At 52.8% G+C, this 15461-nt stretch overlaps 1 protein-coding gene across 2 annotated transcripts in view; it reads right to left on the bottom strand.

The window, feature by feature from the left end:
* The window catches only part of LOC147724930 (GTPase IMAP family member 9-like), a 68115-nt gene that overhangs the window by 23353 nt on the left and 29301 nt on the right, over positions 1-15461 (bottom strand). For both annotated transcript variants that reach the window (XM_086966428.1, XM_086966427.1), the window contains exons 3-4: positions 4321-4371; positions 3450-3485 (exon numbers count right to left, since the gene is read on the bottom strand). In XM_086966428.1, coding sequence (XP_086822554.1) covers positions 3450-3485; positions 4321-4371 — 87 coding nt within the window. The remainder of the gene's footprint in view (positions 1-3449; positions 3486-4320; positions 4372-15461) is intronic.

Here is a 15461-nt window from a genome sequence, read left to right on the forward strand (position 1 = left end):
CTCGGCTGAAATAGTTCACGTACTCCACCCAAGTTGTACCCGGGATCCGGGTGCAGTCTCGGAACCTCTGGCGGTACATTTCGGGTGTGAGCCCATAGCGGGTGAGGAGGGTAGCTTTCATGTGGTCATAGGAGGTCATCAGATGGTCTGGGAGCTGTAACAGGGCATTGCGGCCCTCATTGACGAACCTCCCCCATAGACCGGCTCCCCAGTCGCTTCGATCGATCCGGTGGGAGGTCATAGCGATCTCGTAGGCCTTGAACCACTGCTGTATGTCGTCATCTCGGAAATATTCTCGAACGACATCCTTGGGGATGTGTACTTTCTTTTCTGTTGCTCCCGGGGTGCGCGGTTGCTCGGGCACCCCTAACTCTTTGTTCTGCTTACGTAATTCTATCTCTGCTAGTTTGCGCTCGTGTTCATACGCCAGTCTCTTCTCTTCGAGCTCTCTTTGTCTCTGTTTTTCTTCCCTTTCTTCTCGGAGCCGTAAATGTTCTAGGTTCAGTTTTTGTTCGGCTAATTTGAGTTCGCCATCCATTTTGAGCCGGGCCATTTCTAGTTCATGTAGTCTGTTTTTCTCTCGTTCTTGGATTTCGTTTTGCGAAAGACCCGTTCTTCGCTCCTCGGGAGCCGTGGTGTTTTTCTCTGCTGCTGCGACATTTTGGTCCGGGGGTCTGACGGCCCCGGTTTCCGCCCATGACTCAATGGCATGCTTGAAATCGTCCTTAGTACTCAGACCGGTGGTAGCGATACCTAGTTCAATGCAGAATTGTTTCAACTCACGATGGCTGTACTCTTCCAATTTCTCCATCTGGAATTTCTCGGTGGATCCGCTCTCTTTGGTTGTCATTGTGGTTTCGTCGTGGGGTGAGCTACTCTCTGTATGATTACGCGTTGATTCGGATCGCGCCGCTGGCCACCAATGTTAGACGGACCGGGAGGGTCGGCCGAGAATAAGGGGAGAGGTCTCCGGGGAGAGCCGTCTCCAGCGATCGTACAGACGAGTATCTTCCACCCCACAGATGTACACCACACAAGGATAAGGTTTAACGTTCTTTATAAGCAATTCTTTAAGTACGGTGAAATGGTACAAGGAGGTCTGGACTCAGGGGTCCCCTCGGTTCTAGTCTCTTGATTGGGAAAAGGGTAGCGGGACAGTCTTGTTACCAATCTGGTAGATGAAATAGCTCACAATCCTCGAGCTCGGCGTTCTAGATGATCGGGCCGCGGTGGAGCCAGCAGGTCCCGGGATGGTTGAAGGTAGCGACGGTCCGCGGCGGAGCCAGCAGGTCCCGATGAAGGTGGTGGTTACAAACGGTCCGCGGCCACGCCAGCAGGTCCCGACGACGATGAAGGTTTCAGAAGGTTGCGGCAGCGCCAGCAGGCAGGCAGGACGATAGTTCGCAAGGCAGGACTACGGCAGCGCCAGTAGTCCGTCAAGGATGAGTTCTTCACTGCGTCTCTCGACTCCAGGATACAACTGCCTTCCTGCTCTGGAGCTGCCCCAGTTATAGGTCTGGCCCCCTTTGATGTCCGGACCCTCGCACTTGGAGGTCGGGAGGTCCGGGATGAGGGAGTCCAGACACCCAGCAGGGGGGTGGAGCCAGTGCCCGGGGGAGCTGGGGGCGATCGGCACCTGGCGGGGGAGAGCCATCGACACCTCTTTCTCCCATTGACCTGCCAAGTAGTCCGCTCACCTCCTGGGTGGATGGTGGTGCCGGGATGTCGGGGCCTGGCCAGGCCCAGGGTTAGGGTCGATCGGAGGCCACGCGGCCTCGTGGTGCTGTGTCCAAGATGGCGCCCAAGCCGGGCGAGGGGGCCGGTAGTGATTCGGGTCCATGATGTGAAGATGTCCAGGGGCAGGGGTCCCATATGAGACGGGAAACGGGTGGTTGTTGCGTGTCACACCTGAAGAGCCGGGCTCGGGCCCGGTCGTGCGGGGAGGGAGCAAGCCCTTCACGTGGCCTGTCCAACACTGACTTATATAATCCGCTAAGTTTCCTTAGGTGAAGTTTATCTTACTTGGTGTTTGTTTTGAGCCAGGTTTATTGCAGCTTTCTAATTTGCTGTTTTATCTCTTTTATCTTTGTATTTCTCCAAGGAGCCTGTTTTCTTTTGTTCTTAATGGTATCACCCTCCTGGGTGTATGTAATCCATAAAGTTACAGCATTCTCCATAAACTTACTTGTAGTCTGAGATTAATTAATTAATTAAATTGTGGGTTTGTAATGTGCTAGAATCGACTCCTGAAGGAGTATCTCTGTGCAGTAGACCACTGGGGAACCCGTCCTGGCTATCCCTGTGAGATGGTCCCTACTGGGTATCTCCAAGGTGAAACCAGGCATCCCCGGCGTATGTGGGGGGCCGTTGTGGATATGAGGCAAGCTAATGCCCAGAGTTGCCGAGTGTGATCCCTGGTTAGAGTAGGCACCGAGATGACAATTATCGAGTCCGCTGACCCTGGTCCACGACCCTGCCGCGTCAGGAATTGAACCCTGGTCCCGGGCCGTCCTCTGCTCTCGGGTCTGCCGCCTCTAACCAGTGAGCCACACCACTCCACAGATTGCTGTGTTCCCTTTACTACATGTCCCCCTGCACTGCTCCTTCACTATCCCCACCCCAGAAATAGATTTTAAAGTCAAGTGCACTTTGGAGCTTTCAATACTCAATCATAAGAAGGCCTGTTTTATGCTCTTGCTGAAACTAAGAGTCATCTCCAGTAGGTCACGGTGTGTGTAATGAAAGAGAGCAACACATATAAAGGCCTTGACCTAGGGTCCTGGCAAATCGTGCCCCACCCTGTATCCCATGCTTTATGCTGAGACCTGAAACTGTCTATATGAGACATGTGGCAAGTCCTCATCACAAGTTTGACATGGAGACGGGACTGCCAGAATGAATAAATGTACTCAGCATGGATTGGTTCCCCTCAAAAGTCTGCTGGTGAAACCCGCTGAGGAGACAGACTCGGTTGCATGCTGAGAACATGCTATGCACTGCTGATTCTGAAAGAGACTAGAGACAAAGCTCAGAAATGCTCAGCAGCCCAGCCCACTCCAAGCTGATCAACAGATTGGGTCCTTCACAGACGAACTAAAGGGCACAGGGACAATGTGTGACTCGGCGATAGCCCCATGAATCTCACAGGTGCAAAGCCAGTGTGTGGCCCAACAAGTGGCACCCGAGTGGTGGCCTGTTACTGTTGTGGCTCCATAATCCTACCATAACGATTGCAAGCTCCATAGAAGACACTGTCTGCCCTGCATGCCTGCGACCATCATCGAAATCAGTGCCATCAACCCAGCACAAATGCCGGAGCCAACTCAATATCTACTAGACTACACACATGATTCAAGGACAGGATAGAGCACAGTGCAGAGATCTCTACCTCTCTAGAGCCAGCAAATAAAGACACTATAATGAGGGGATGGAGGGAAAAAGTCGCTTACCTGAAACTCTAGGCCTAGTTACCCTCCGGATTCGACCTGGAAGAGAAAAAAAGGATAGTGAAATAGAAAAAGGACAAAAGAAACAGGGAAAAGACAGGAGAGAGGAAGGACGACTGGGCAAGAGTAAAGCCCCAACACAAGAGACGAAGTACCTGGGAGACTGCAGAAGGCAGGGGCCGCAGGGCCTTACTTGAGCGGGACAGAAAAAAGTGGCCCCTGGCCCTTGCACCGCCATGGTCCTGGAGGGGCGTGACTCTCACAGATTGGTGCCTTACGCGGCTGATGTTGGCGGGGAACGGCTGAAATTAGATTAACGCTAAAAGCCCTAACCTAGTCATACACTAAAGGATATGGAGGCTATTTTTATTAACTAGATTATATATTTTGGGAGGGTGTGAAAAGGGGTCAGTTGACATATGGAAAGATGACCCATACAATGATAAAGACACTGCTTGAGTAAAAGTGAAAAATAATTTTTATGCCTGTATATGAATTTATTTTCTTGGGTATCCTTTCACTAATTTTGCTTGCAATTTAAATTCAGTTTATTTTACGTCAAGTATTCTGCTATTCAGGGGATTGAGAGTTATCAGCAAGGAAGTTTCCTAAGAAGCTGACTCAGGAACTTGGAAATCAAAGATGCAAAGAAGCAAAACTTATCCTCAGACCCTACATATTTCTGAATATGGGGTAACTAAACAACTGTTGCCCCCCAAAGTACGCAAGTTATCCAGAAGTTGAAAGAGGAGACAGACAAAGGATAAAACTAAGTGATAGAGAAACATAACAAGGACTTATACACCGACTGTAGTTATGGAAAGTAGACGCGAATAGTTTAGTGTGATTAAAAGGCCTTATCGAGTACACTTACCTTCGTTTAATTTTCTTTTACCAAGGGTCACCGGTCTGGCAGCGGCAACACCTAAAAAAGGAAAAGAAGCATAAAGAAAGCCTCAAGACACCAGCGAGCCCCTAGGATATACAAAGCACACTAAAACTATCAGACAAAGAAAATAGAAAAACAAAAGGTTGCAATAAAGGAACTGTGAAACCTAATTCCATCTGATTCTTTCAATCAATCAATCATAACACTTGTATAGTGCGCTACTCACCCGGAAGGGTCTCAAGGCGCTTGGGGGAAGGGGGCCGCTACTGCTCGAACAGCCAGGTCTTGAGTCTCCTGAAGGCGAGGTGGTCCTGGGTCAGCCGAAGGTGGATGGGGAGGGAGTTCCATGTCTTGGCCGCCAGGTAGGAGAAGGATCTGCCTCCGGCGGTGGCTCTTCGGATGTGTGGTACGGCGGCGAGGGCGAGGCTGGCGGAACGTAGCTGGCGGGTGGGCGTGTGGAAGGTCAGGCGGTCGTTGAGGTACTTGGGGCCCAGGTTGTGGAGAGACTTGTGTGCGTGGGTGAGGAGCCTGAACGTGATGTCGTCGGTGGCTGCGATGAGGGCAGTCTCAGTGCTGTGGTTGGCTCTGAAACCGGACTGTGAGGGGTCGAGGGATCCATTCGTCTCGAGGAAGGCCGCAAGCTGTCTGTTGGCGATCTTCTCGATGATTTTGGCAGGAAAAGGGAGGAGCGAGATGGGGCGGAAGTTCTTGAGGTTGGTGGGGTCCGCTGTTGGTTTCTTCAGTAGGGCGCTGAGCTCGGCATGCTTCCAGCTCTCCGGGAAGGTGGCGGTGTCAAAGGAGGTGTTGATGACGTCTCGGAGTTGGGGTGCAATGGTGGAGTCGGCCTTGTTGAAGACATGGTGGGGCAGGGGGCAGTCGGAGATCCGGAGTGGATGGTGTTCATCGTGCGGGATGGGTCTTCGGTGGTCACTGCGGTCCAGGTGCGGAGGGTGGCGGTGGGGTGCGTTGGTTCGACGGTTGGGTGCGAGGATGGTGTGCCGAAGCTGTTGTGGATGTCGGCAATCTTGCGGTGGAAGAACGAGGCGAGGGAGTTGCAGAGATCTTGTGAGGGGGTGATGTTGTTGTTGCCGGTGCTCAGGTTGGAGAACTCCTTGATGATGCTGAAGAGTTCCTTGCTGTCGTGGGCGTTGTTGTCCAGTCGCTCCTTCAGTGATTTCTTCTTGGTGGTGCGGATGAGCTGGTGGTGCTTGCGGGTGGCGTGTTTGAGGGCGGTCATGTTGTCAGGTGTCCGGTCGAGGAGCCAGGCTTTCTCGAGGGTGCGGCAGGTCTTCTTGGGAGTCCTTGAGTTTGTCGGTGAACCAGGGGGCCTTCTTGCTTCTGGGTTTGCTGGGAGGGTTCTTCAGTGGTGCGAGGTCGTCGGCGCAGGCGGTCAGCCACTGCGTGAAGTTGCGGGCTGCTTCGTTGGGGTCCGGTGTGCTGGCAGGTGGGTTCTGGCTGAGGGAGGCTGTGAGCTGGTCGGCGGTGATATTGCTCCAGCTTCTGTGAGAAACCTGTTGCGGGTGGTGGTGGGTAGTGGTTTTTCTGAAGCTGAAGTGGACGCAGCTGTGGTCGGTCCAGTGAAGTCCGGTGGAGTGGCTGAAGGCGATGTGCTCGCTGGAGGAGAAGACGGGGTCAAGCGTGTGGCCGGCGTAGTGGGTGGGGGTGTTGACCAGTTGCTTGAGTCCGACGTTGGCGAGGTTGTCCAGCAGGGTGACAGTGTTGCGGTCCTTGTTGTTCTCCAGGTGGAAGTTGAGGTCCCCTAGGAGGATGTAGTCGGTGAAGGGGAGGGCATGTGGGCTGATGAAGTCCGTGATGTCTTCGCTCAATTGTGTGCGTGGTCCCGGGGGTCTGTAGATGAGGGTGCCTCGGAGGGTCATCTTTGGGTCGGTGTAAATCTGGAAGTGGAGGTGTTCGGCGGTGGTGTAGGTGTCGTCGGCGTCGGTCGTGATGCGGATGGTGTTCTTGTGGACACAACAAACGTTACTCCGCCTACACGTGGTGTCAGAAGTAGGCTAAAGGAACTCTAATAAACTGTTTAGCAGAAGGGCAACTGACGAATGGGCTTTGGAGAGTTACAATAAAAGTGATAAGACAGAGCGGTGTGTTTTTCAAGACACCTTAAAGAATCAAGCAGGTCAGTTACACAAGGTTTTTAAGAGCCAATTGCAGATGCCATATGGTTTGCTTGAAGGCGCTGGAGCCACCCGTTGGCCTACAGGTCGCTATTTACCTCATTTAGTCCCTTTATTGGTGGGTGAAGTTAAGCCTGCATACCAAGCAGCCAATCCTACAGGAGGCTCTACATATGCAGACATTAAAAGTGTGATTCTAGATAGACTGGGTACAGATGAAGAGGTCTATCGCCTTAGTTTCTTAAAGAGGGGGTGTCCAAGGCACCTAGGACTTATTTTTTTAACTTAAGGACGCTGCAGACAGGTGTCTTAAACCCATGAAGCCTCAAATGAAACAATAATGGCCAAATCAAAGCTACAACAATACTTGGAGGTGTTCCCTCCAAAATTCATAAAAGGTTGCGAAAACTCCCAGTCTATCCTTCGACCATGCCATTGAGATGTCAAACACTTTTAGGCTTTCCAACTGCCAAGATCTGCACCAAACCCCAATACCTCTGCTGCTAACAGCATAAGCCTGTATATACCCACAAACACAAACCCCAAACACCTGCTCACCCTGTGGGACCCAATCACAACTCAGGCCACAATCTCCATCATGACCTCTGTGCACTCTGGAGCACCCACGGACCCCCGTCTCCACCACATCTACAACCTCGGGAGCAAGATGATTGGCAACAAGCTCAAGAAAGTACAGAACAACTCCATCACCTCTGGCTTATTTCCCAAGGACTGAAAATACGCTGAAGTTAGGCCCCTCCTGAAGAAAGCATACGCCGACCCAGCAGAAACGAAGAACTTCTGGCCCATATCCCAGCTCCCCTTTCCAGCAAAGGTCCTCGAGAAGGCAACCAACCAGAAACTCACCAAACACCTGTAACACAATGACCTCCTGGACCCCTCAATCTGGATGCCGAGCCAACCACAGTACTGAGACAGCCCTTATCGCAGCGACCGATGACATTAGTACCCTCCTGGATTGTGGCGACATGGCCGCCCTCATCTTCATAGACTGTCAGCTGCCTACAACACCGTCTCCCATCACATGTCGATCAACAGACTCCGTGATTAAACAAAGAGGACTAGCTTAAGTTGTCCAAAGTGTTACAGTACTCAAATTAGTTCTGTCACGGGCACCTTGTTGGTGTATTCAAGAAGCCCTCACCCACCAACCTAGTTGGTGGCATGCTTCATCATCGGGCCCACCCAGTGACACCTAGTATGTCCCGGGTGTGCTACGACGCCTGTTTACAGCGGAGCTGGTATATTGCTGAGAGTGCAGTGAGGTTGGGCGAGTTGTGATTTAAAACGGCTTGGTGGTGGTCCCAGTACCCGAAGGTAAATTAAATTTTAATAACTGGGCCGTCACCAGCGGTTAAAAGTAAGGCTACAGGACGCGTGAGGGTGGCGAGTTACTGCCCCCTGCCTCCTTCAGATGGTCGACATGTTTCAGCCAGTGCCTTAGAATATTCTGGCTTTCCTCAGGACCATTTTTTAAAAAGGTGTGGTGAAATAAAACAGACTTAGTGTTGTGGTACAGACTATGTGATACACTCACTAAGGCGTTTTTCTTTATTTAGAGGGGGATTCCCTTCTCATGCATACGCTTTGGGTTATTAGCCAAGGCTTCCCGGAGGGAACCGGTAAGGGGATGACCAGTCTTTGTGGTCAGTGCCTGCCTTGTACCTGTTGTCCCGCCGTCGTCCTCCGGTAGACTCCACCACATCCGAACCCAGGGAGACGCCCTCGAATGGATCACCTCATAACTCACTGGTAGAACCCAGATAATCCGTCTCCCACCATTCACCTCAGAACCCAAAAAGATCATCAGTGGCGTCCCCCAAGGATTGTCCCTTAGCCCCAAACTCTCCAACATGTATATGACCCCCCTGGCCAACACCATCAGATCGCACAGACTCAACATCATGTCCTACGCCGATGACACCCAGCTCAACCTCCCGCTGTCAGAAGACCCCTCCACCAGCAAAGCCAACTTCCACAGACGTATGGTGAACGCTGCTGACTGGATGATGAACAACTATCTCAAGCTTAACACAGACAAGACGGAAGTCCTCATCTTTGTGAACAACACCTCACCGTGGAGCAACACATAGTGGCCTGCTGAACTTGGCCCATTCCCCGCCACGACAGACCATGCCCGTAACCTCAGCATCTTCTTGGACAGCAAGTTATCTATGAAAAAGCAGGTAACTGCAGTCTCATCCGCCTGCTTCCACAGCCTGCACATGCTCCACAAGATCTTCAGGAGGCTTCAAATCAACACCGGAAGGACTGTCACACAGGCCCTCATCACCAGCAGACTAAATTACAGGAACACATTACACAGGAATCACCACACGCCTCCTGAAGAGACTACAGACAATACAAACTCAGCAGCAAGACTCCTTCTCAACCTCCCCAAACGGACCCACGTCACACCACACCTCAAGAAGCTACACTGGCTCCCGATCCAGAAGAGATGCCAGTTCAAGAGGTTGACCCACGCATACAAAGCCCTGCACAACGAGGGACCAGCAGACATCAACAAACGCATGACCTTCCACCAACCAAACAGACACCTACGATCCACCTCCCTCTTCCTCACAGCCACCCCTTGGATCCACCGAAGCAACAGCGGAGGACGCTCCTTATCACACCTGGGGGCCAAAGCTTGAAACGACCTCCCGCTGCACTTCAGGACTGCTCCATCAATCAGGGAATTTAGGAAAGGACTCAAGACCTGGCTGTTCGAATGAACAAATCACCAAACTGCAGTTAGGTACTCCCGCGCTTTGAGAACCTTACATGTGATTTGCAGTGCTTTATAAATCCCTGATTGATTGATTGATTCATTCATAATTTATCACAGGCCCAAAGTCTGCTGTATTGACTACAGGACGGTTCATATGATGAACACCTATTTACTGCAAGGTTACAACCAGTCAGGTCCCACCTGCCCTACCCTATTGGTTAACAGTGTTACAGATTGTAGGGTGTGGGGGTCATTTTGTCCGCTTCTGTCAAAACAAATCAAAAAAGACGAGGAGCCAATGGAAGTAAACTATTTACTGAAACCATTCCTACGAGACAGGCCCCAGCATCTTTGCGAAAATACAATTAAATCCTAAATGGGTCACACTTTTACTGGTTTCAGGGTGTTTGCAGTCAATTATGATTGAAAGTTTGATCTTTTCCCTAACAGATCATCCTGAAATGTCAGGTCACTATTATATATGAGAGATTCAAAATATGTATCGGTTAGCAACCGTACCAGTGAAACGTTCAGATGGCAAGGAAACTCGGGTAGAAATCAGGGTATTACTTAATCTTTCCGAAGAAATTATATTGGGTATTGGCAATCCCCATTTCCTTTCAGTTCTAAATGAAACCATGAACGAAGAAAAATCTTGGATACACAAGGTTCCTTTTTCTCAAGTCATTGGATACAAACCAAACCTCAAAGGGAGGGAGAGAGGGAGAGAGGGAGAGAGAGAGAGAGGGAGAGAGAGGTTCTCAGCTATATCCACTATTTAAGAACAATAGATTGTTAGATCGGGTAGGGGGGAAAAGGTGATTATTCCCAATTGAATGCACAAAAAAGGCACCCCGTCAGTCTACACCCGACATTGATTGGAGCCAGGCTGCAAAACTCAAACAGTCATAAGCACACAGAAATGCCCAATTCTAAAAGTGGCAGGGGGCGTGACCTAGCGGGCTAGAATGGCGGTCGCACCTTGAGTGTGCTCCCGGACCCCTCCGCTATCCGCCCGCAATCTGCCCATCTTGGTCGCCATCCAGCCTTGAAATTCTGCACCCTCACTCCTGCCAGATACCTGACGGTGGTCCTGGCTGTGGGGACTCTGGGCACCGGCGCTTTCTCACGATCGCCTGACGGTACGGTCGGCGCTCGCCTCTAAAATGGCAGCCGCCCCTTCATGTCACTCGCTACCTGCCGCCACCTGGGATTAAGCTGCCTAGGCTCTGACTGAGAACTCCATACTGGCCTGAGAGGCCCTGGGGAGCAAGCGACCTCTGGGGTGTTCTGGCGGTTTGGATGCTGCTTGCCTCCTCCTCTTCCTTCCTATGGCTGCCTCTGGCCCACCCCGCTGCTGTGATCAGTGCCACGGGCGCGAGGCTGCCTTCTGACCTCCGCCCACGGCTGGGACATTCGTGGCGGTGCACCCAGCTCCCCTAAGGCACTGCCATGGAATCGCCCGTCACCTTGGACGGCGGGTGCCTGGTCCGAGGGTTGAGGTGCGTCAGCGCTTGAGACTTGGTCGTTGGGCGGTGCCTCGATTCCTTCAGCCCCCCTCCTCCTTCCTTGCCTTGTGGGGGCCTGCTTCGTCTGCGGTGGAGGTCGTTTCCTTGCCACTGAAATCAGCAAACCTGGGGTGAGGCGCTGTCCCTGCGGCCCCCTGTGACGGAGATACCTGCAGCTGCACTCCAGCTCCCCTTCGGTGCTGCCGCAGTACCAGCCGGATCACGAAGACCGAGTCGCGCATCTTAACGGTGGAGGACTATGTCCAACAGCTTAAGGAGCAAGTCACCCGGCTTCAGTCTCACACCGAGAACTGCATCGGAGGGCAGAAGACGCTGAAAATTGGTCCCGCCGCACCAAACTCCACCTGTTGGGGTTCCCGGAGGGGGTGGGGCAGGGTCGCCCAGTGGACTTCATGGAAAAGTGGATCCCTCTCCCTGTGGTTCGCGATTGAGCGAACACACTGCTCCCTTGCCCCTAGTCCACCTCCAGGGGCAGCCCCCAGGCCCATCATCATGCGAATTCTCAATTTCAAGGAAAGCGATTCCATCTTGACCGAGGCCCGCAAGCAGCAGTGTCTTCTTTATGAAAATCACATTGTCGTGGTTTTCCCTGACTATACTCGTGCGGTCCAGGGTCACCGCAGCTCATTTGGGGAAGTTAAGCAAAAGCTGCGTGCCCTTAACATACAGTACAGGTTCCTTTTTCCGGCACGCCTGCGAGTGGTGTTCTCCAACAAGACCCTGTTCTTTGATACCCCTGAGGAGGCTTGGACTTGGACCAAGGAGGAACGTCCCCATCATCTAGCGGAGTGCTTGGTGGGTCTGACATTCAGGGGGCTCCTGGCCCCCGGCCCAACGCAACCGCTCGCAACAATGCCGTGGCCAGAGGCGGGCCTGCTCAGATGCTCCGCTGGGTTCCTCTCAGCAAACAGCTCTACTTCTTGGAGACCCTTCTGGTGTGCAGCGGTCCGGCTCCTCGGGCCGCCTGGATCCTCGGAACACCTCACCCCGGCCTTCACCGCTGGACCTGCCCAACTCTGACCTGTTGTGCAGCCTGATGCACCTCAGGGATCCCGCATGAGCCTGCCTCTGCCTGGCGGACTTGGCTCCGCGGCCGGAGATGGCGGCTCGGCTCATCACTGCTCCAACTCCACATATCCCATTCCCACACGTTTTAGTTTGGTTTTTGCTAGTTTATACTGTTAGGGCAACAGATGCTTCAGTTCCTGAAGTATAGGTGGTGAGGGAGTGGGGGGTTGGGTTCAGGTGGGGGGTCCGTTGTCCCGGGTTTTATGGTTTGTTTTTTGTTGTTCTCATGCCAGCACTATTGCCTCATTCTGCAACATCCAAACAGTGACCGACATGGTCCTTCTATGTCTTACACCTCACGCGCTTGCACCACTACGCCTTCTGTGCGCACTCGACCATCACTCCAGCCTCACCATATCTGACGACCGAACTGGTTTCACCTCACTTCATATTATGTCATTGAATGTGAACGGCCTCCTAGATAAGGTTAAGCACACTGCAGCCCTGCGGTATGCCCAGCGACATAATGTAGACATATTGCTGCTTCAGGAGACCCACCTTGTAGGCAACCGTTGACCCTTCCTGGCGCGCTATAGTTACGGTGGGGTTTGGCACTCTGGGTTTACCCGGGAATCTCGTGGGGTGGCGGTCCTGCAGCGGCGCGTCCTTCCTTTTGTTGAGCATAAAGTAATACATAATCCGGGAGGCTGCTTTGTTATTCTGGAGGGAAACATTGGGACCCACTACTTGAACCTGATAACAGTGTACTCTCCCCCTTCTCTGCTGTCTTCCACGCTCCGGCGCCTTGCTCCACTGGTAGTCACCCTGCCCCCGGGGACTACTGTCGTTGGAGTGGGGGGGGTGGCGGGGGGGGGGGAACTTTAATGCGGTTATGGGCACGGACCTTGACTCTGATGCAGTTCCTTCTGTCTCTCGGGTTTCCCACTCCACACTGCTTTCGAACTGGGCACTGACTCTGGGTCTGGGAGACGCCTGGCGACTCTGGCACCCGGCTACTCGTATGTTCACTCACACATCGGCCGCTCACCACACACAGGCCAGGTTAGACTCCCTGTTTCTTTCAGCCCTGGACTGTCGATCGATCCAGGACATCACTATCCTTTCCAGAGGCATATCGGACCACTCCCCAGTTTCAATGCACCTGGGTAGCCTCCCGGCCTCTTCACGCCCGGTCCGGCGGCTTAACGCCTGGTTTCTCCAGGACAAAGACTTCCGGAAAAACGTAGGGCTCGAACTGTGTCACTACTTCACTGCTAACCAAGACTTCGTCCCCTGGTAACTTATGGGAGGCTGCTAAGGCAACTATTTGCGGTTTTGCCAAAGGCCAACTTAAAATCCAACGCACGTAGCAGGAGGCCCGGCTCACGCTCCTGGAGTCACAAGCTGCCCGGCTAGAGGCCCATCCGCCAGGAGAACGAACGGAGGCCCAGGATCGGAAACAAGAATTTCTCAGGGATGAGCTCAGACAGGCCTCCATGGAGTCCGCTAAGCTGTTGTGGAGGTCCTCCGTAGCGGGAGTGTATGGGTGGGGAGATAAAAATAGGATGCTCCTCCACTGCTTAGCCAATTATCCAATAGTTAACCGTATTATTCCGGAGGTGATGGATTCCAACGGGGAGACCCATCAGGCCCCCACGGTGGTGGCCCAATGTTTTGCCTCATACTATGCTTCTTTGTACCTCCAGACCTCGCCCTATCGGAGCTCCTCCAGAGTGAAAGATTCCCCCTCCCGCGGCTCACTGACGCTGAAGCGGAGGGCCTTGATCTCTCAATTACTCCGGAAGAAATCAATGACGCTATCTCCTGCATGGCGGCGGGTAAGACGCCAGGACCAGATGGCCTCCCACAGGAATTCTACGCATCTTACCTGGACAAGCTGACCCCCCATCTCCTGGCACTGTACAGTGAGGTGGCAGACAGCTGCTCCTTCCATCCTGGAACTGTTTTGGCCACCTCTGCCCACGCTCTGATTACCGCCCTATTTCCCTTATCAACTCCGAACTCAAAATATTTGCTTCAGTTTTGGCACAGCGCATACGCCCTCACCTGAGAACATTGGTCCAAATGGACCCATGTGGCTTTATGCCCAACCGGAGTACCAGGCACTGCCTCAGACGGCTGTACCTTGTTCTGGCGCACCGACAATAACTGACTACCTATCTCTCTTTGCGCCTCGTGGATTTTGAGAAAGCATTTGATTCCGTGGACTGGTGGTATCTGGAGACTGTGTTGTCGGAGATGGGTTTGGGCCCCACTTTCGTAATCTGCTCAAGACCCTTTACTGCAAGCCGCGGGCCCAGGTGATGGTTAACAAAGCCCTTTCACGCCCCTTGCCCAATGGGAGAGGCACGAGGCAAAGTTTCCCCCTCTCACTCCTCCTTTTCACGTTAGCGATGGAGCCCTTTGCTTCTCTCATCCGCGCAGACGCGCTACTCACGGGGTGGCAATGGACTGGTCTGTCGGAGGACAAGGTTGCCCTCTACGCCGACCACTTCCTGATCTTACTGTCAGACCCAGCCAGCTCAGCGCCTCTTTGTCTCCGACCCCTACACATCTTTGAGCATGTCTCTGGTCTCAGATTGAACGCGACCAAGTTGGTCCTGGTCCCCCTTCATCTGTCGAGATAGTGTTTCGATTGGCAGTCCTCGATCCCTCTCTGGTGGCAGTCGTTCAAGTACTTGGGGATCTGGGTGACGCTCCTTCCTGATCTCCCTTGGTCTCTCACCATCAGCCCTCTGGTGAAACGGGTCAGCGCTGATCTCCTTCGATGACAAACGTTGCCACTGAACCTCATGGGCAGGATCGCTCTTTTCAAGATGATGGTCCTGCCCCATTTCCTCTATATGCTCCAAAACACGCCCCTCACCTTCTCACAGTCCTGGTTCCGTAAGATGGATGGCTTGGCCACTAAATTCCTGCAGGATTCCGCCCTTTGAAGGGGGGCGTTGGGAAAGACGAACCTACATCTCTATTATCTGGCGACCATGCTTCTTACCGTACATGATTAGTTCAATGGTGGCTGGGCGAATCCGGCCTACCTCCTGGAACTGCATGCCCTGGTTTTCTCCGGTATTCAAGGGATGCTCTACGGAACTGCTAATCCCCACACTCTGCCGGAAGTTACTCGTGGGGTGTTTTTGCCCTGGCGAGCCGCCCTGTGCCACATCCGCTGGTTAGGCAGATTAACCCAATATACCCCCTTGTGGTTCGGAACACAGCTCAAAGACGTCGCCACACTCTCTGGTTTTAGAGTCTGGGACCTTATCGGAATTTGTCAGCTGGGGGATGTCTGGCTAGGGAGCCACATTCGCGAATTCTTAGAACTACAGACCGGGTTCTCCCTCCACGCCTCTCAGTCTACTGCTATCTTCAGTTGCGCCATGCACTCCTTATGCACACCTCGGAGGGGACCTCCTTGACCGAATATAGCCCGCCTGAAACGCAGGTTATGACTGGCAATTTGGGGAAGGGAGGAGGGGTCGGGGGATTTCCCGCATTTATCGTTCCCTCACAAATAACACCCCCAATTTCCTTTCCTCTCTCAGGGATAAATGGGATGGTTGGATTGGTCCTTTAGATGATGCTGATTGGAGGAATGCGCTGATGGCCCATAAAATAGTTACAGCTTAAGCACAGCTCCAATTAGTTCAAGTATACTATCTACATGCGGCCTACCTCACGCCA

The sequence above is a fragment of the Lissotriton vulgaris genome, chromosome 4_1, assembly GCF_964263255.1.
Source record: "Lissotriton vulgaris chromosome 4_1, aLisVul1.2, whole genome shotgun sequence".
Lineage (NCBI taxonomy): Eukaryota > Metazoa > Chordata > Amphibia > Caudata > Salamandridae > Lissotriton > Lissotriton vulgaris.